The following is a 22,659-nucleotide window of genomic DNA, read 5'->3' as shown; positions in this document are numbered from 1 at the left end:
GCCTTCAAAGACCGTACTCTTCCACGACAACTATTGTTAAAGACAGACAATACCACAGTTATGTGGTACATAAACAAGCATGGGGGAACCCACTCTTACTCTCTCTACAGAGTAGCCATGGCACTGTGGAACACAGCCTTGAGATACCAAGTACACCTACAAGCACAATTCCTGCCAGTCAAATTAAATTCACTGGCAGACTTAAGCAGAAATCTCATGGACCCACGCGAATGGAAACTAGAACCCAAAGTATTCACCCTCTTGAGGAACAAATGGGGGACTCCAGAGGTAGACCTGTTTGCCTCCCCTCAGAAATACCAATTGAACAAATTCTGCACAAGAACTTCCCACAGTCAAGCTTGGAAAGTGGATGTCCTGTCCTTTACCTGGGAAAGCCTCTCGGTTTATGCCTTTTCCTCTCTGCCTCTCCTCTTGAAGGTTCTACTAAAGATCAAACAGGCCAAGCCAAGGACAATACTGATTGCACCAGACTGGCCACACCAGCACTGGTACCCCCTTGTACCCCCTCTTGTGCAGTATGACACTGCTACAACCATGGCATCTGCCTCAGACCCCTTCCCTGCTGTCCCAGCAGGTGGGCCAGATTCTGCACCCTCACCTTCAAACCCTGAACCTTGCAGCCTGGCTAATTCCCTGAGCTCTCCTCTAGCATCCCCTCAGTAAGCAGGTGCTGGATGTCATTCTGCAGGCAAGGAGGCCTCATACCAGAAAATCCTATGCTGAAAAGTGGAAAAAATACTGTTCCTGGAGCCAGGCTGAGGGGATGGGCACTATAGTGCCCAGCTTACCTCAGATTCCTCAGATTCTAGAGTACTTAACAGAAATTCTCCACAAGGGCCTATCCTTCTCGTCAATCAAGATTCATGCCTCTGCCATTTCAGCACATTATAGAGCCCACCCCCTCTTCTCTCATCCCTTTCTAAGACAATTCCTTAGTGGGGCCAAACATTTAAGATCCCCCCCCCCACCAGGAGAGCTCTCACTCCAGCCTGGGACCTTAACTTGTATTGGAAAAGCTCACTCTTCCCCCTTTGAGCCAGCTGCAACAGTAGAGTTGAAATTCCTTTCCTTGGAAAACAGCCTTCCTTCTAGCCATCACTTCAGCAAGAAGAGTGTCTGAATTACAGGCCGTCATGGCAGTGGAACCCTTCATTATCTTCCTTGCAGACAGGGTTTCCCTCTGGACTAATCCCTCTTTTATGCCCAAGGTGGTGTCTAGTGTGGCCCTAAATCAGTCATTTCATGTGCCTACTTTTTTCGCTAATCCACAAAACAAAGGGGAACGAATACTGCATTCTCTGGATGTGCACAGACAACTTGGATTCTGTTTGGACAGGACTACGTCTCTCAGAAAATCTGAGCAGCTGCTAGTTGGCTTTGCTGCAGGGGCAGAAGGGAAGGCCATTTCAGAGCAAACTATTTCCAAATGGATAGCCCATTGCATTAATTTCTGCTACAAGTACCATGGAAAAACTACCCCACAGGGGATAAGATCACATTCCACCAGGGCTGCATCTACCTCTACGGCATTTCTCAGAGGAGTCCCTACCAGGGACATCCTGGAAGCTGCTACCTGGTGTACATACCTTCACCAAGCATTACCACCTGCCTATGTTTTTCTAAATCCAGAGCTGGATTTGCCACAGCAGTCTTGCATGACTTAATAGCTGGCCCTAATGCTCTTTAACTACCTCCTCCTTTCCTTAGCTTTGGGAATCAACCCAGATGTTATGACTGCAACAGTGAAGCACGAAAAACATAATACAGTTGTGTACACTTACCATAAATGTAGACGTTCGAGTGTATTCACTGTTGCAGTCTTTTTTACCCTCCCTCCAGCCCCCCTGACTTTTCTTGGCTCTACCTTTCCTTCTTGTTTTGTATATATATTTTTTCTTGTGTATTTGCTTTTTGATGGTGGTGAACCATACCCTATAATTCCTTCCTGTTGTGGGGGCACCTGACATCTGGGGTAAGAAAAAGTGATGTAATGGCGTCGGCTGCATGTTTTATACCCCTGACGTCATGGAAGGAACGACAGCGTCCGACGCAGAAATCCGAAGACTCTGGTATTCAAGTCGGCTGAGGGCTACCTGCAGGCAGATAACCCAGATGTGATGACTGCAGCAGTAAATACACTCGAACAGCTACATTTATGGTACGTGTACACAACTGTACTTTTTTATTCTTGTTTATCTGACCTAGACGATGATTGTGTGATGAATGCTTATTATCAGTTGGATACGTCTAAGGTACTGGTCAAAAAATATTTTATGTCTCCTTTTAAGCATGATGATATAAATAAGTTTTCTAGCATGCTAAATTTTGCTGTTGAAACTTCATTTGGTGAATTTGAGAAGAATAAGCATGACATTGAGTTTAATAAGTCTAAAACTGAATGAAAGGAGTCGAGTTGTCCCAAAATAATAATTTGGTAATCAAGCCCTCAGATAAGGGCAACAAGGTTGTCATTATGAATTATAAACAATATTATAATATGTGCATGTTATTTGCTTAATAACCAGGTTTATGAATTAAGTACTACTACTGATTATGAACAAGCTGTTACCAATTTTGTGACTCTTTTTAGAAAAGGGTTATAGAATGGAATATTTTTCATATGCAGAATTGAATGATAAGTTTCAAGTCTTAGATTGTGAGTTGGAAGTTTTTTACTGTCTACCTAAAATCCATAAACATACATTTAATCCTCCCAGCAGACCTATTGTATCTGCCTGTAGGTATTTTTTTTACCTAATATGGGTACATTTTTACATGAATTTTTATTACCTTATGTTGTACAGTTATCTTTGTATATCAGAGACGCTAGTGGTTTTTTGGATAAAATTTCGAGCATTGAATGGACTAATGATATGTATTTTGTTACTATTGATGTATATAGTTTATATACGAATATTGAACATGATATATTAAGGCCTTTCCTAAATATTCCTTATAGAAGGTGAAGAAATTTAAGAGATATTTTGGTGCATAATTATTTTTCACTACCTTCTTTTATTACAATTAACCATCCTAGTCTTTTAGGTGCATATAGATGTGGACATTGTAACATTTGTCAGTATGTAGTTAGGACATTTGACTATATTAATGGTGTTTCTTTTACACCTTCAGAAAGGCATAATTGTGAAACTGCGGGGATAATTTATGCCTTTCCATGTCCTTGTGACTTGATGTATATAGGGTAGAGTAAAAGAAAATTCAAATTAAGGTTGGAAGAACATGTCAGAAATATTAGACATAGTAGATTAGATAGCCTGGTAGCTAGTCATTTTGTACAGTTTCATAACTCAAATCCTGCTGTGCTCAAAGCAACTATTTTAGAAAATAAATTCTAGTGGGTTTTTGCTCTGATTATGCGTACAAAAGGAAATTGTTATATAAAGAGGTTGTTTTTATTTTCAAGTTCAATACTTTGTTATCCCCTGGGTCTTAACTTAGAGTGTAATTGGAAGATACTTATTTAATTTGTAATTTAAAGATTTCTTTTGGCTCATGCTTAATTGACATGGGTATTTTAATTAGTCTGTTACAGGTCTGTTTGTACTCCATTGAAGGCTGTGTATTAGTCGAGGTGCTTGAGTGTGATAATAAAAGCTATTTGATTCCCTGCCATGGTCGTTTTTTTTTTTTGAAGAGGTATGTTACCATTTCCCATTTAGATTTAATTGTGAATGTTGCTGCATATTAATTATAAAGGCAGTTCAGAGGCTGCGTTTTTTTTTCTTTGCAAAGAAATCAAAATATATCACATTCTTCTGTCTTAACATTATAAGCTGTTTTAATTAACCATTTTTGTAATGCAGGGACTGTGTGGCTTTGCATTATTTGATGATGTTGATGAAATGATGTCTGAGGATATAACAACTGATGCTGACTATGAAGAAATACCACCTGAATTTCTGGCAAGAATGGTAAGGAATGTCTAAATTTAACTTTCTCTGCTTAAGGGGATCTTTTTTTTGTACTGTTGTAACTGTATGAAATTGCTACAAGTCAATCTTTGTGTTAGCTAAAGTTCTTTTTTTTTTCACTACACCTGTGATCTAGTTATCTGTTTTTTTTTTTTTTTTTTTTTTTTTGGGGGGGGGGGGGTCTTGTGGAGGACAAATGAACATGTTTGTTTTTGGTTACACACAAGCTTATGCCTAGCTAGCTAGCTAGCTGTACATATGTACGTAATGCCTGGTTTATGGCCACTGGCAAATAAGAGGTATCAGACTGAAGGCTAAAGCAAGTTTTTTTCTTAAGAAAATGCAAAATGAATTATCTGCATTACAATCTATGCATCATAAAAGGTAGTTTATTATACTTTGCATACATTTAAGGTGCTGTCATATCTCAAGGATTTTGTACTAGTTTTGCAACTGGAATCTGTTATTTCCATAGATATTTATCAGCCTTATTATATGAAATTACACCTGCAGAGTCTGTGTATTTCAACTGTACTAGATACTTGGTCATTACAGACCAAGGGTGGTGTTTATAAATGTTTACCACAAATGAACAGCATGCTGTGTTCAGCTTAGGGCCTTTGCCCCCCCCCCCCCCCCATTAAGTTAGGCTTTGTAAAGATTTTTTGTGCTAACAGATTGAGAGGTATGGTTGGATTAGTACAAGTGCCTCTGAATCGATGTGTTAAGCAGCTTCCAAATGAAGATGTTGTCCATGTCATGCTTTAGTTTAATTTAAAAAGGTTATGCCCATACACTGCTACATTTGATTGCATTTGCAGAAAACTGAGCAATCACCTCACTGCTTAGTTCCATAGCTGCACAGTACTTCTTTCTTAGTCATTTTTGGCTTGTGTATTATTCAAGGGCATGCATAGTGGCCTTGCATATAATGCACCTGTTTATGAATGCTACTTTAAGTGGCTTAGTAGTAAGCCTGAAATAACTGTGATGTGCAGTTCTGGTTTAGACTTCTTTTTGAGGGAATTAATTTATTTGTAGTATTGCACACTTAATTCCTTTTTATTTTTATTCTTGTACTTGCTTTTCAGGTATCTTATAAGTTGAATTGCTCTACAGTAACTGCAGTACCAAATGTGTTTACCTTAAAATCCTTTCAGTGTATAAATCTGTGTATTAGCAGTTGTACTTATTTTCTTAGTTTTCTAGTGGCAGTTACCATAAATGTGCATAAAGTAAAAGGATGTTAGTAAGATAAACTAGTTAACCCACTCCCCATTACCTATACAGCAGACTGTCAAACCTTTTTTTTAATTTTAAGCAATGTTATTATGTAGTATAACACATGATGCATTGGAGCATTGTAATTATACTTCAAAAACAGCAAAATAATAATCTTGATCTGATGCTATCCTTGTCATTATTTATCATGAATAGGTCTTGGATCCAACTTCGGATCCAAGCCAGCAACTGATGGACAGATCCAGAGCTCAAGCTCCCCCTTTCCCCCTTTCCATAATCCCCTGCTGACCCCTAACCCTCAGATCTCGTTTCCAGTTGAATGCACAGGATATGTTCTGATCTTGAGCTTCCTCGTGTTAGAGATAAGTAACTCTTTTTTCTTCTTTGAGTGAGTAAAAGTAGCATTTTAGCTTCCACCTTAGTTTTCCCTCCCTCCCATAGCTAATTTGTCTGTGTAGGATGCCTTTTTTTTTCCTCTCCCTATCCTAGCTTCAGGTATCTCCCACTCTTCTTTCCCCTACCATTATTATTAAAAAAAAAAAAAAAAAAAAAAAAAAACACCCTCTTCTTAACTCCTTTCCCCAGTGTATATGTGTGTGTTGGGTGTGCAATGGCTGATAAACCTTCCAGTTTTGAAAGGTGCTTTTCCTGTGGTCGGAAAATGCCTCATTCCGACTCTCAAGACGAGTGTGTTTACTGTTTGGGAGAGGCTCACTTGAAGGTTGAATGCGACATTTGTGTCGCATTCAACCTCATGGCTCTTATGGAGTGTAGAAATAAGTTGCTGTTAACAGGGTTAGCTCAGGGTGGTCCACTAGCTTCAGACTCTGTCTCTAAAGCTATTTAGGACCCTAAGAAGAGACCTACCCCTCCCACCAAGGGGTCTTCTTCTGTTTCTAAAAAAACGTGGCCCACTTGAGGTCTCTCTCTCTTCTGAGTCCTTCCCAAACCCACTGTGGAGGAACCCCGTCAGAACGGAATGCATAAATGGAGGCACCTGGACTCTCCTAGAGTGTCCCTCACCGAAGGCGTGGATTTCAAGGAGGGAGACAGGTCCCCTAGGCTTCCATCTGAAGAAGTGTCCTTTGGGCACATCCTTAAAATTGTCAAGCAAAGAGGTGGTTGGTCTTCCCCCACCCTTCCTTCAGAGGAATCTGTGTTCCTGAAGGCCTTCGAGATGGGCCCAACTTCTGCTTGGATGTCCCCCCCCCCCCAACCAATGAGCTTGTGGAACTCATCGCTGGCAGAGCTGGGAAAGAGCTGGACACAGTGGAACCAGTACCCAAAAAAGCTAACAAATTCTTCATTCCCCCCCAAAGATGAGACCTTTTGGAGTAAGGACATCCCCATGGATGCCATCGCAGTGGCAGCTGTGACTAAGAAGGAGCTGGCGGAGCAGAGCTCCTCGGCCCATCCCCCGAATAGAGAGTCTGAGGTGATTGACTTCTTTGGGAAGCACGTGTTTGCATCTGCTACATTATGACTGAGAGCAACCAACTGCATGGCACGTTTTACCCGGCTTCAGAGGGATTTGGTGTCAGAACTCACTACTTCCCTTACAGAGTTGCTGCCTCCAGAGAGTCTTAAGTTAGACTCTCCTAAGTTGTCCACTCTGACTTCCCTGGCTAATGCTTCAATGTGGTTGATCTCCATTGTGGTGGAGGCCACCTGTCGAGCAGATGGCACAGGCATTGCCATTAGACGGCATGCTTGGCTTCACCTTTTCAGGTTTGCAAAACCCTTCAGGGTGTCATTTACTAATGCTCCCTTTGACGGTTTGACCTTGATTGGACCTTCCGTCGAGGAAACATTGACCCACAGCAAGCATGAGGACAAGACTCTGTCCATAGTGGGAATCAAGTTTTCTACGCCCAATGATCTTTTTCTAAGACTCCAAGGGAGAGGGGTAATAAGAAACTTTAGTTCTGCAGGACTCAGTCCTCCTTCCAGGATGCTCCCAAAGAATCCTTTTCCACAAGTCGGGGTAGGAGATTCAATGGTACTTGCTGCCCCAGAGGCAGAGGGGGTCCACAGAATAGGGCTCTCAGGAAACCTTCTCTGAGAATCTCTGTCAGTGCTCCTAAAGAGCTCCCAGACTGTCCTGCCTGGAGACCGTCAGGGGATGTTTCTCCCTTCACCCAATAGCCTGGACAAATCCCTCCTGAGATCAGTGGGTTTTAAAGATTATTTCCAGCGGTTACTTCATCAACTTTTTCTCAACCCCCCCCCCCCCAGTTTCAAAATCTCTCCCAGACATTCCACCCCACCAAAGGTAATTGGCCCATCTTGATGTTCAAGGCCATCTTCTAAAAAGAGCCATCCAAGAATTCAACAGGACAACGAGAGTCTGGAACTTACTCTCAGTTTTTTTTTGGTGCCAAAAAATAGACCAGGGACCTACATCTAATTTTGGACCTCAGCAAACTGAAATGGTCAGGCAATAAGTCAAAGTTATAGATGGTCACTGTCCAGTCCATTCTGCCTCTCTTGTGCAAGGATGATTGGATGTGCTGATTGGATCTCATGGATTCATACAGTCATATCAGGATCGACAGACACTCCAGGAGACACCTGTCCTTTTGGTTAGGGACCAATCACTACCAGTTCAGAACCCTGCCCTTTGGACTCACCATAGTCCCCCGGGTGTTTACCAAATGTATAGCAGTGGAGGCAGCTCATCGCCGGCTGCAACAATTCCAGGTATTTTTGTACTTGGATGATTTACTCCTCATGACCCCCACGAGGCATCAACTGTCAATGGCCACCAGTTATATCCTCAACCTCTTTCAGCATCTTGGCATCATGGACAGCCTGCCCAAATCTAATCTTTCTCCATGTCGAAACCTAAAGTTTATTGGGTTTCAGCTGGACATGGTGTCAGAGACTGCAGCACTACCCCTATGCAGAGTTCAACTTATTTGGGATCAGGTCTCTCGTTTGCAGGTTCTAGTGCGCCCAGCAATCCATGTAAATCTGCAAGCATTAGGTTCAGTGGTGGCTGCCATCTAGTTAGTGCCACTTGCCAGGTATCAAGTATGGGTTCTGCAGTGGACCCTGGCAGTTCAGTGGTCCACTCAGGTTCATCTCATGTCCATGACCATCAGGATGACTCTTGCAGAAAAATCACCTTGCTTGGTGGCTTCAGTCTTAGGACCTAAGTCTAGGCAGACCCTTTTATCTTCCCCCCACCCAAGGCCACAGTGAAAACAGACACATCCCTGTTGGGGTGCCAGAGGATTTTTCATGGCAGGATGGTTCAGAGCACATGGTTCCCCACAAAGGCTGAATTACACATTAACTTCCTGGAGATGTGAGCAGTCCTCCTAACATTGCAAGCCTTTCAGGAGTGCCTCTCTCTTGGGACTATAACAGTTCAAACGGGCAACATGGTGGTGGTCTGATACATCAACAAGCAGGGTGCAGCATGGTCTTATCCTCTGTGCAGAGAGGCCATGAGAGTGTGGGAATGGGTGATGTCTTTCAGGTGCTTTCTTCTTGCAACTCACATTCTTGGCAGTTCCAACTTGTTGGCCAACAAACTCAGCAGGTCTGTCTTGAGTCCCCACGAGTGGTCCCTGAATCCTTCAGTGGCAAGTCAGATCTTCGATTGTTGTGGTCAACCATCCTGCGATCTGTTTGCCTCATCATTCAACCACAAATGCAGCAGTTATTTTGCCCTGATCCCCGCTAGCGAGGGAGTCAACTAGGGACACTCTGATTCATGACTGGCCACCAGGGCTCCTCTATGCTTACCCTCCCACTCCTCTGATTCTCATGTCTTACAGAAAGCTTTGCCGCCTGAAGACCCCGCTCATCCTCATTGCCCCCTTTTGGCCTCGTCAGGCATAGTTCTTCCTTCTACGGTCTCATCTGAAATATCCACCTTGGATATTGGATCCCATTCTGGATCTCATTTCCCACCTCTGGGAGCTTCCACTTCCAATCTCCAGACTCCTTGTTATCCAGTTTGAGTAATCAATTTGCAGTCCACGTTTCCTTCCTCAGTAAGTACCATCATCTTGGCCTCTCAGAAGCCTTCTACAAAGAGGGTGTATTCCAGTAAATGCAAAGGTTTTCTGTTTGGGCTAGACAGTGTAATTTGGATCCCTTTTTGGCCCCGATTCTTGATATCTTATTCTTGTCTTCTCTTTTTCAGGATGGGGCAAGTTTTTCTATCATTAAGCTCCAGTTCACATCCATTTCTAACTTCCACATGAATGAGGACCCTACTTTTTCTTCTAAACTGTGCAAATCCTTTCTGAAAGGAGTTTTTCTTCTTAGACTGCCTATCAAAGACCCTTCCCCACCATGGGATTTGACCTTGGTGCTGCAGTCTTTGACACAAAAAACCCTTTGAACCAGCTGCTTCTTGTAATATTAAGTTCCTGTCCTGAAAAACGGCTTTCTTAGTAGCCATTACTTCTGCCAAGAGAGTCTCAAAACTGCAGGCTGTAAGCATTAAACTGCCGTTTATGGTCTTCCACAAGGACAGGGTGTCACTTCGAAAAAATCCTTTGTTTTTGTTCTTAGTGGCTTCGGAAACTAACCTCAAGTCAATCAAAACAACCTCCAGTTTTCTTCCGTAATTATTCGAATAAAGGAGAATACATCTTGCATTGCTTAGATGTTCATAGGCAATTACATTTCTATCTGAAAATGACTGAGGAATTTTGGAAGTCGGACCAGCACTTCGTGGCCTTTTCTCAAAACAGAAAGGGTATGGCTGTTTCTAAAGTGACAATTTCTAGATGGATTCCTAGTTGCATTTCCTTCATTTATGATAGCAGGTATGTGGAGTCATCCAGACCAGTTATAGCCCATTCTGCTACATCTGTCACTACATCTTCAGCCTTTTTAGCTAAACTTTCCTTAGATGAGATTTATGTGGCTACTACTTGGTCTAATCCCCACACTGTAGTTTTGCACTACAGGTTGGACTTGGTATCTAGGAACAGGGCTTCCTTTGGTTCCTCTGTGCTCCAGCATATCCTTCCTTGAGACCACCCAGAGCTTATAGTAGATAATAGATTCTGACCCATTCGTGATGAATAATGGCAGAGATGACATCAGATAGAGTTATGTACTTAACATAACTTGGAATCTGTGCTATCCAGTGTCATTATTCATCACATTCCCACCCTCCTTCCCCCTGCATTCTGGGGATATGATAGAGCTGGAGTGGTTCCATTTTAGGATAATTTATTCTCTTGTGCAGATTTGTCTGTGTTCCTTTTTGCTGAGCAAACTCATTCTGAGGGTTAAAGGTCAGCAGAGGATTATGGGAAGGGGAGGAGCTTGAGCATTGACAATGTCCATCAGTTGCCGGCTTGGATCCAAGGTCGGATCCAAAGACCCATTTGTGATGAATAGTGACACTGGATAGCATAGATTCCAAGTGTTGTTAAGTACATAACAGTTTTTATAACATGTGAAAGGTTTATTATAATTACCACAACAAATCTTATTATAGTCATTTTCATATATAAAGGCATCATTATAACCGCCTTCAATAGCAGTCATTCAGGCTTGCTAATGATTGCAAGTTGGGTGCTATTACCCACTCATGCAGTGAAACTAAACTACCCCAGTAATGGTTGGAATGTACAAATATATAGTGTACCAAAAATGGTCTTAAGTGAAATGCCAAAAAGTTGCCCCAACCTAATATGTTATAAATTAAACTCCTCTTCAAACACATATGGTCGTAAAGGACCTGTGGTACTTTTGTAACCAAGTCTTTCATTTGGTTACCATTGTCAGGAAGTCCATCTGTCTGTCCCAGTTAAATTTCAAGACAGTATCTTCAAGTTCCAAATAAGTCATTCTCCCACTGTATTCTTCCCGTATTAGGCAGATCATCAGTTACATTCCCTTTTTTTAATGTATATATGAAAACAAATCACTCAGCTGGAAAGGCTGAAAGGGTTTCTGACCAAGAAAATTAAGTATAGTAAATCATTTGACTATATAGACAGATTAGCAAGTTTCCCCTTATTATCAGCCTACTGGCTGCTCCAATAACCTGTGTCTCACTTTTCAAGCCACAAAAGGCCCTGTCCTATTTCTTCACAAAACCAATAGCTGTATAAAAACTTTCAGTAGGGGCATAAATATTCAGCAACAAATAAAGAAGCTTGGGACTTGCTGTGGCTGCACATTGATCAGTCAGCATAATTTCATCTCTCCCAGTATAAAAAAAACTGAGAGATAAAAATTTGTAATTCTGACATTTTTTTCTAAACAACTTTATTGAATTATCACTTGTGACATAGGCAAATTTACATTCATATAAAAGTAGTCAAACTATATTAAACTTTATACTTCACATATATTGCTATACATCATACAACCTAAGTAATTCTGACAGTTTTACTAAAATTCACTAACTGTCTAGTAAGTACACAGCCTGCATGCCAGCAAAGAAGAAACTGAAAGAACATCATCTAGAAAAGGCAAAGCAAAAGGCAGTTCAAGCTCCTTATTTGGTACAAGAGGTGTCTTCCAGTAATTTAGAGGAAAAAAAAGTAAATCAGATGTGTTCAGAGCCGATTAAAATAAATGAAACATTGAAGTAGTATCTCAACTCAGATAACAAAAGGCTGGATAAAAATGGAAGAAGCTTTAAAAAGCTATTCAGATTAACTGATGTGTCTTTCAGCTTTTCCCGGTTAGGGGTCGCCACAGCGAAACTCCGGTCCGCTAATGATTGGCAGTAGATTTTTATGCACCGAGTTGCCAGCTCTGACGCACAGCCTTCAACAAAGGTACGCCCATTCATGCATGTCTCCACGCAGAAGACGTTCTAGCTGAGAATCGAACTGAACAGCATCTTACTGTGAGGCGACAATGCTACCGCAGCACCACCACCGCAATTATAAAACTGCAAAAATCAGAAGTTATAAAGAAGTAAAGGCTGGCTGAATGTGTCACTGCTGAAGAAGAGTTGCTTCAAAAAATGGTAGAATTGGAGGACAGAGCATGTAGAAAAAACTTGAGATTTTCCACTGTACCTGAGAAACTAGAAGAAACAGACTGTTAATTTTATGAAAGCTCAAATAAGCAACTGGACTGGTATTCCACAGCAGGTTAGTTGAAAAGGCACAATTCGTGTATGCTCCAAACTTGGCCATGATAAAGCACCCAGGACCTGTACTAGTAAAGATGCAGTCATGCCAGCAAAATGAGTTGTTGAGAAAACTGTAGTAGGAGGACAAAGAATTAACAACTAGAGACAGTAGAGTATTTGTGGAAAATGAATATTCATTTAATAAGAGGCAGAAGGGAAGCAAATTTAGCCCAGCAGTCAGTGTTGAGAGGCAGATGTGAGATTCAAGCTGCTGTATCCATATGTCTTCAGAATATATTTTCCTGGAAGATCAAAGTAATATTTTATGTAGAACAGGCTAAGGAGGAAATACAAAATGTTATCCTACAAAAAGTGAACTATCAAACAGAAAGGGGACACTGCTTCTTATTCTTCTGGTAATAAAACTGAGAGCGAGACTGCCAGTTTCAAGTGTTCCAAAGGCCAATGCCTGAGAGAGAGAAAAAAAAACACAGGAGTTAACTAGATTATTTGGGAATACCTTGGACTTGGATTGGAGTTTGAGGTTGGAAGACAGAGATGAACAAGAAGAACAGCAACACTGAAAATAGTGAATAAAGGTGATATTACAAAGCATCAGTCACATTTGTGAAATATGGCTTTACGAGAAAAAGTGATTAAGAAAGATTGGACTTATTTGACTTTTTTATTTTGTTAAACTTGTAAGGGAACTGAAAGGCATTTATGTTTGGAAGGACACTAAAAGGGAGAAAAAAGTAACTGTAAGTAAAATAATTTTGCTTGTAATATTTGTATAAAACAAAACATTTCATGATATGAAATGCATGTTACATAGTAAAGCATTTTCAGTGATTGTTGTATGTGATAAACATGCTAAAGTAAACAAGTACTTTTTTTCTTTTTTAGTTTTAAGAAATGTGGGCATCACAATGTTATGTAAAAAGAGAAGAGATGCTGGAGAGAAGCAAGTTTGTTAGTATCTGCTGTTGAGGGGGGCAAGAGGTGTAAAAGTGCACTCATTACACTATATAATAATTGAGATGTTTTCTCTTACTTTTGCATAGGTGAACGTCTGGATTAATACCCTTGGCTTCATCTAAAAAGATTTTTTGTGTAAGCATGTGGGGGTTTAAAAATAAAAGAGCACCGTGAATGTAATGAAAACTTTTCCTTTCTCAAGTAAATGTTCAGTGTGAGTTAAGAAACCTCTATAGCTGAGGGCAGCAGTCCATTCTGTTCGTTTCCATGGAGCCAAACAAGCTACAGTTAAAGACCATAACTCTCGAGAGTTCTGGTCATTGTTTGCTAAGGGAATCATAAAATTGAAAGGTACAAGGGCAATTAAACATCATCATCATCAACTCCCATTTTCTCATTTTTTCTACTTGGAGTCGTGGTGTTGTGTTAACTGTCCACCATCTTTCTCGATTCAGTGCCAGACTCCTGCCTTCTTTCGACACACAGGCCTTATTGTCACAGATCTTCTCTCACATGATCCCTCCATCTCTTTGCTGATACTCCCATTATCTCTTGCTTTCTTCCTGTCTGTCCTAAATCTTCTTCACCAGATTGTCTTCTGCTTTTCTGCACATGTGCTTGAACCACTGTAATCTCTTTTCTTTGATCTTTTCTGCAAATGAAACTACTTTGTCTTCTGTCCTTATGTCCTCATTTCTTTATCTGTCCCACAGTGTGTATCCTACTACTCATCTCAGGACTTCATTTCCATCACCTCTAGCTTCCTCATCTGCTATGCCTTTACTGCCCATGTTTCTGTACCATAGAGTAGTACTGGTCACACCACTATTTTAACACCTTACTTTTCAGCTTGTTTGGCAGTTTTCTGTCATACTCTATACCTGACACTCTGTGCCAGTTGGCCGCAGCCTCTCTGATTTTAGCTTTGACATCTTCATTCAGACTTCCCTTCTCCTCAACCAACCCACCCAAATACTTGAAGCTGAACAGTTCTCAGATTTCACGGATTTGCCCAATTTGCTGCCATTACCACTGTTTTATCTCTACTCAGTTTCATCCCATCTACCTTCAATTTTGCATTCCATTCCCCTATCCTTTGCTGAAGTTCTTGCTCAGAGTCTGCCTGTAATGCCACATCACCTGCATGCAGCAACTTTCTTGATCTGTCCCATCTGACCTGTTTGCTAATGTAATCCATCACCAGCATGAACAGCACTGGTCTCAGAGCTGAACCCTGATGCACACCCATTCCTACTGTGGACCCCTCTGAGAGACCGAACACTGTTCACACTTGAATCATTGGGTCCTTGAACATAGCCTGCACTACTTCTGCCAGTGTTTCTGGAGCTTTGAACCGCTGCAGAACTGCTCAAATCAGCTTTCGTGGGACCTTGACATATGCTTTTACCAAGTCTAGGAAAGCGCAATTGGGCTATTTCCTTATCTCTAGCTTCTTCTCAATGATCTGTCTCACAGCAGTCATCGGGTCAGTTGTGCTACATTCTAATCTGAATCTGAACTGCTCATCTCCCATTTTACTTTCTACTATGCAGAGTATCCGTTTAACAATCGCCCTCTTCAGAACTTTCATGCAGTGTGACAGGAGGTTGATACCTATGTACTGCCCACAGTTGTGGATGTCCCCTTTGTTGTTGCACAATGACACAAGTATGCTTATTCTCCAGTCATCTGGGATCATACCTTTCAAGCCTTAGATCAAATAATCAGGACAAAACCATAAATAATTGGGGGCAAAGGCCCAAAAATGTGGACAGTTTTTAAATATTGTTGTTACAAACTTAGTTGATAGAATAGTAGCTTTTTTTCGTTAGCATGAATTTTCTAATGGTTGTGAAGTTTGAAACTGAAATGTCTGTCATTATTTTCTGTCTTCAGTCTTTAATGACTTGCCAATAATTTGCTTAAAACCCACAATTTTATGAAAAAATGACCAAAAATATGAGGCAAAAAAATCTGGACGTCTTTCTCTCCACACTACTATGAGTACCCTCAGGGGCCATTTCTCCCCAATCTCACCCAGCATCTTTATCATATCTGCTGTGACCTCATCTGAGCCTGCTGCTTTCCCTGACTTTACTTTCCGTAGTGAATTTACTTCTGTGGTGGGTTCTTGTTCTCTCCTCATAGGCTGTGTCTGTGTTAGTATAGTTTCTGTGGTGTTTTCTTCATTCAGAAGCTGCTGGAAGTACTCTTTTCATCTGCCTTTGATATACTGTGGACTGATGAGCAAGCTCTTACTGACATCCCTTATGAAGGGTATCTGACTATCTTCTTTATTGTGCTATCTTTGTCTTGCAACCTGTTATAGTTTTTGTGCCACCTACTGAGTCACGTTCCAGAATCTGGCAAAATGTCTCTGATGCTCTGTTCTTTGCTATTGCAACTCCTTTCATAGCCTCTTTGTTAGCCAACCAGTATTCCTTTCTACCCTGTTCCATCTTTTCTATCTCCCACTTTTTTCCTGTACTCCTTTCTTTTGATGGCTTCCTGAATTTCTGCATTCCACCATCAGTGTTTCTTATGTACCTTATTTCCATATCTGGCTTGGCCACATATTTGTTCTGTGGTCTTGGCACGTACTGTTTTGAGACGCTGCCATTCTTTTTCAGCTCCAGCTATTTCCCCTTCTTCTTGAGGTGCTAGAGCCCTTAGTAATTCCTTGAGGTGTTGAGCTCTTTCTCTCTCTCTCTCTCTCTCTCTCTCCAGTCACCTTCCAGGTCTTCAGCCTTGTCTCTGTTGACCATAGAGCCTTCTTTGACCACTGTTTGCAGCTGATTGTGGTCCAACTATTTCACCAGGGATAACTTTGCAATCACTGATTTTGCCCCAGTGGCTTTTCCTTACTAGGAGGAAGTCTACCTGAGTTGCATGTTGGCCACTCTTGTATGAGGTGTTGTGCTTGTCTCTCTTTCTGAACCATGTGTTGGCTACTATCAAGCCATTTGCCAACAGAAGTCTAGAATGGCCTCCCCTTCTTTATTCCTGTTGTCCCACCCATGTGAAACCATGTAGTCCTGATAACCTGTTCTTTCTGTCCTGATATGTGCATTCAGGTTACTGTTACCAACATCAGCTCCCATTGTCCTGCTTTATTTAGTAGGTCCTGCAACTGCTGTCTGAATATACTTCTGTCTTCACTACCACCACCCTGCTGTGGGGCATAGGCTGAGATTATGAATACTTTCTTATCATTATACTGGACAGTCTGATTGTCATGAGTTTGTCACGAATTCAGATGGCATCCCTCACTGCCTTCTGAAACCTGGCTTGCACACCATTTCTAGACTGTTCTCCTCCTGAGTAGTAGACTCTGGATCCCAAACCAAGTGGCTTTGCTCCATTGCCTTTTCATCTTGCCTCCTGTATATACATAGGATGTCCATCCACTTCCCACCATCATGTCATCCACTCCGAGCTTCATCCTGTCAGTGAACCTACACTGAGTGTAGCAATTCTTAGTTCATGTTTTGCAGGTTGATTGGCTTTATGTCCATCTTTCACTCAGCACAGCTATCTCTGGTAACCCAGGCTGGACAACTGCACACCAGCCGGCCAGTAGCTTATTGTCCAAGAGCTGCTGGGTTTTATGGTGAGCACACATTGGCTGATAGGGGCACATACAACCGTCCTTCTATTAGTCTGGGTCCCTGGTATAGGTCGGAGTAGTTTTCATTAAAATAAAAAGGTCTTGGAAAATGTGACATAGGTTCAAATGGAGAAGACGAGAAACAAGTCTATAAATGGCCAACCTGCCAAACATTAGTAGGTACATGTAATACAAAAGTTGAAAATAGACATTTAAATAAGCTGTCACATATAATAGGTGGGAATAATAACTTCTTATCATAATGGCTACATTGTCCATATTATTGTATAACATGAATGGCCTTACAGGTATAGACAAAATGGTAAAAATGTCCAAACACACTAACCAACAGTAGGCAACCACCGGCTTGACAAAGATCCAGTGTGACTATATTAAAATTAAATATAAAACGTTTATTCGGTAAGCGCTTTCACATCTGCTTCCTCAGACTGTAAAACATTTTCAAAATACAAACACTTACTTAAATAGTGATCATGTGGTAAAATTAATTATTCAATTGACTTGTTTAAAAAGACACAGCATCCTATAAGTATATTTGCTAAAGCATATAATTTATACAATGACTTGCCTTACAACTAAAATAATTACATCCTAACTTTTTATCCATGTTATTATTACATATAACAGGTTGTATTGAAACAACAATGTTTTCTGCTGCATAACATCTACTCGCTGCAAATATATAAAAAATATGCATCTACTTCACCTTTTATTATACATGCGAAGTTCTTGTAAATATACATGGATATCCAATTAGTAGTTACCTATATTAATACCCTATAACTCAAGTTTGACATCTATTTTTGCTTCTGTAATAATGCCTGAAATGCCAAATGTCAATAAAATAATATCATTATCTTCACTACATTATAAAATCAGTATTCGGAACCGCAAACGTCCATAGTATCACTGGAAGGGTGTACATAAGTAAATGTAAAGAATTAATTAGAATGAAGGAAACCTGTGTTTTAACTAAAAATAATAGTTTATAATATGTGTATTTTTGAGGCAGAATGTTCTCTGACTACAAAACGCTTTGTTGATCAACCGCTACTATGAATGATTTTTTATTATGAAGTTATAATCACTGATATTGCGGTTGTAAAACCAGAGAACATGTCCTGTTATCGTGCTACACGTTAAATTAAAATATTAGTGCTGTATTGTTACGTTATGTAGAAATAAACATTTACATTTAAAACATGAAGTGGATACCTATAGCGAATCCTTGTCTTCACCTGGTGATGTTTAATAGATACATTATGTGACTGCAGATTTTTATGTGTTATATAAAATGCTTATACTATAAATGTAATGGATGGATATATAAGAATGTCACATATATAAATAAGAAGAAGGGGTAGTAAGTAGGTGAAGGGGAATGGATAAAAATACATATAATTAAAAATAAATAAAAGTATATATAAAGATGTGAAGATGTTTTTATGTTTGTAACACATACTCTGTAAAATATAGTGTGTGGCCACTAAAAAAATACTTGAGGTTGTTAGATTCAATCAGTATATCATGTAGTAGTATATATAAACTAATTATGAATGTACCTAAATATTGCATTCATATTAATAATTTACAACCAAAGATATGGTAACTGAAATACATGTATAACCATATAATGAATTGTTCTTATTTACTAATGTGGATTGATCTATTTCTTAGAAAGGGCTTGATAGACGCTCTTTCATTAAGGCCCTTGCCTTTATCTGCCCTCATTCTAATAATCCAAGTTAACACTTTATTTTCTGTGACATTTCTTTTATTTCCTTCTCTAATAGTTGGTTGATTTATATCAATCACCATGTATTTAAACGTATGTTCAATGCCATATAACTGTACATGCTTAGCTAAAGCATTGTTCTGATAATTAACCTTAATAGCATACAAGTGCTCCTTATTCTATCTCGAATTGCCTGTCAGTTTTTCCTATAGAATAGGAAGAGCAGTACTGGCATATTGCTAAATGTACTACATGCATAGTATTACAATTCACTGTTACTTTAAAATAATAAGTTTTGCCCGTATCAGGATGCACTAATTTGTCTGTCTCATTTATATAAATACAGTAATTACACCTTCCACAGGAAGATGTTCCTATATGACATTCGTTTCTCAGTGTCTCTCCTTGATAACATAATAATCTTTTAAGATTAGGTTTATTTTTGAATTGATATCTGGGTTTCTCACCTATGATGTTTTTAAGGTGTATATCTGTGGTGAGGATACGCCAATGTTGTATTATCTTCATGGTATCATAATTATATTTAGTGTAATACATAGGTGTTTTCAAAGTGGGTATTACACTTTCTTTCCTAGTTTGCTCTGTTCTTATGTTGGAATAAAAGGGGGCAGTTCTATTCTGTCTCAGCGAATCCATGTTTTGCAGCCCATGTTCTATTTCATACGGGTGATACCCTCGCTTGATTAACCTATTTTTAAAAATATCTATTTAATTTCTATACCCATCATGTGTAGCATTAAGGCGTGAAATCCTCATGCCTTGCCCTTTGATAGCGTTATCAAAAATATACTGGGGATGCATACTACATCTATGAAGGTGTGTATTTTTATAACACTTCTTTCTATATACTCCAGTATTTATTGACGTGTCCATCACTCTTTCAACAAAGACATCTAAGAATTCAATCCTTTGAGTTGAAATACTAGATGTAAATTTGAGGCAAGCTGTTATACTATTCATTTGTTGTATACAGTCATGCAAACTGCATTCATTGCCTTTCCAGAGAATAAAGATATTGTCCTCAAAATGACGATAAAATACAACGTGTCTTAAACCAAGGTTTCACAAAAAGTTGTTCCTCCTCCCAAAAGGCCAAAAACATGTCGGCGTAACTATTGGCACACGAGGTGCCCATAGCTACGCCATCACATTGAATATAGATAATATTATCAAAGACAAATACGCTGTTTTCAAGTATGATTTCAAGAAATAAACAAATAAGGTCAGTCCTAGACGTACTGTATTCACTATGTTTTGTAAGATATTTCTTAATATAATCAATGCCCAAGTCATTGGGAATCATTGTAAATAACGACGGCATGTCCAGGGTTACAAATATCATGCCCATTTCCATCAAGTTGGTACTACTATAGGTGTGTAAATCCATCCAGAACTGTTTAGTATCTTTGAGTATAATAACCAAGCAGGGAGATGAAACAAAGAGTGAACACACTTTACCAAAACCACCACAAAAGTTCACTCTGGAAGCTCCAAATGAGGGTTAAGAGAACCAGAACCAATAGTCCATCCAAAATACTGTTTGAAATAAACTGAAAGTAAATTCACGAAGAGTAGAAAAACAGTTTAATAACGCTTGAAATTCCAAACAAGTACGTTTTCGAACACCTTCTTCAGCAAAAAAGACAAATACAACCTACTGGAAAATACATGCACCTTATATACAATAAGGCTAATTGGTTTAATTAGTTAATTAGATAATTTAACTTGAATATCCACAAATAATAATTTAGTTACAAAAATCAACTTAAAAGTTAAAAATATGAACGTATGTTTAAAAAACAATCTATGAGTTGAATAAACAGTTATTAAAAAAATATATATATATATATATATATAGATGTATATTATCTTAAAAACTATCTTGTGGAAAGAAATTCATATGCATACATATTGAGATACTATAATGTGGTGAATACCACCATCTAGTGGCCAAAGACAATATTGTATGTTATAACTTGGCAGCCCTTAGCTTTAATACTGGGATGATGGAAAGCATATCATTCAAACCAGGTTATTTGGTAGCATCCAGAATTATCTGCCAAAATAATTCCCTGTACTCAAGTTTAGTTTCCCACATGCCACCCCTGATTTCTTTTGGTACAACTTACAAGACAAAAAAATTAAAAGCAAAATTCTTACAGTGCTGGGAATGACGAAATAGAGCATTATTTCCATTGCTTTTTTTAATTTCATAATAATGCTCATATATTCTGGATCTAAGCTTCCTTTCTGTTTTCCCTATATAAAATGAATCACAGGAGTGGCATGTGGCAATATACACTACTCCCTGAGTATTACAATTAGCAAATTTTGAGCTAGAAATAGTCCTATTCCTACTGGCAATCGAAATGGTACAACCAGTTTGAATATATTGGCATTGGGAACAAGGTCCGCACTTAAATGTACCAATTCTGTGAGTTTGATCATTCATTTTTGTAGTTCCCCCAATTTCAAAAATATTTTTGAGGTTCTTATCCTTCCTGTATATGAATTGGAGGGGCTGATTTTTAATATATTCCAGATCCGTAATGTTCCTAAACCTATCCCATTCTTGTTTAATCATTGTTTCAAGTACCGTGGCATCACCAGTGTAATCCATAACATAAGCATTGGTAAAATTGTTGTTCTTATTAATAGTTTCATTGGAATTTTCTTCAGGGTCATCTTGATTGAATATGCTAGAATCCTCCTGTCCCAGAATTGGGGCGAATCTCCCCTTCCTTCCTTCTAGTGCTATCTGATATACTTTGTCTATAAGGTAGGCTGGATATCCCCTATCCCTGAACATATTCATAACATATTCACTATCCTTGAAAAAATCTAAATCCTCACAGGTCATTCTGCTGGTCCTAATAATTTGCCCCTTGAGAATATTTCTCTTTTGACCAAAAGGGTGTCCACTGGAAAAATGAAGACCAGACTTTTTGAAATTGGGGGAACTACAAAAATGAATGATCAAACTCACAGAATTGGTACATTTAAGTGCGGATCTTGTTCCCAATGCCAATATATTCAAACTGGTTGTACCATTTTGATTGCCAGTAGGAATAGGACTATTTCTAGCTCAAAATTTGCTAATTGTAATACTCTGGGAGTAGTGTATATTGCCACATGCCACTCCTGTGATTCATTTTATATAGGGAAAACAGAAAGGAAGCTTAGATCCAGAATATATGAGCATTATTATGAAATTAAAAAAAGCAATGGAAATAATGCTCTATTTCGTCATTCCCAGCACTGCAAGAATTTTGCTTTTAATTTTTTTGTCTTGGATGTTGTACCAAAAGAAATCAGGGGTGGCATGTGGGAAACTAAACTTGAGTACAGGGAATTATTTTGGCAGATAATTCTGGATGCTACCAAAGAACCTGGTTTGAATGATATGCTTTCCATCATCCCAGTATTAAAGTTAAGGGCTGCCAAGTTATAACATACAATATTGTCTTTGGCTACTAGATGGTGGTATTCACCACATTATAGTATCTCAATATGTATGCATATGAATTTCTTTCCACAAGATAGTTTTTTAAGATAATATACATATATATATATATATATATATATATATATATATATATATATATATATATTTTTTTTAATAACTGTTTATTCAACTCATAGATTGTTTTTTAAACATACGTTCATATTTTTAACTTTTAAATTGATTTTTGTAACTAAATTATTATTTGTGGATATTCAACTTAAATTATCTAATTAACTAATTAAACCAATTAGCCTTATTGTATATAAGGTGCATGTATTTTCCAGTAGGTTGTATTTGTCTTTTTTGCTGAAGAAGGTGTTCGAAAATGTACTTGTTTGGAATTTCAAGCGTTATTAAACTGTTTTTCTACTCTTCGTGAATTTACTTTCAGTTTATTTCAAACAGTATTTTGGATGGACTATTGGTTCTGGTTCTCTTAACCCTCATTTGGAGCTTCCAGAGTGAACTTTTGTGGTGATCTTTGAGTATAATCTCATTTTTGTCCAAGATGGGTTTTAACTGCTTTTCCAC

At 39.1% G+C, this 22,659-nt stretch overlaps 1 protein-coding gene across 7 annotated transcripts in view; it reads left to right on the top strand.

Annotated features, from left to right (window-relative positions):
- The window catches only part of PARP4 (poly(ADP-ribose) polymerase family member 4), a 2,883,551-nt gene that overhangs the window by 1,869,956 nt on the left and 990,936 nt on the right, over window positions 1–22,659 (top strand). For all 7 annotated transcript variants that reach the window (XM_044073295.1, XM_044073293.1, XM_044073297.1 and 4 more), the window contains one exon: window positions 3,846–3,953. In XM_044073295.1, coding sequence (XP_043929230.1) covers window positions 3,846–3,953 — 108 coding nt within the window. The remainder of the gene's footprint in view (window positions 1–3,845; window positions 3,954–22,659) is intronic.

This window comes from Protopterus annectens, chromosome 5.part1, assembly GCF_019279795.1.
Source record: "Protopterus annectens isolate FY-2018-M chromosome 5.part1, PAN1.0, whole genome shotgun sequence".
Lineage (NCBI taxonomy): Eukaryota > Metazoa > Chordata > Ceratodontiformes > Protopteridae > Protopterus > Protopterus annectens.
Note: the sequence above shows the minus strand (reverse complement) of the source record. Positions and strands in the feature narration are given on the sequence as shown.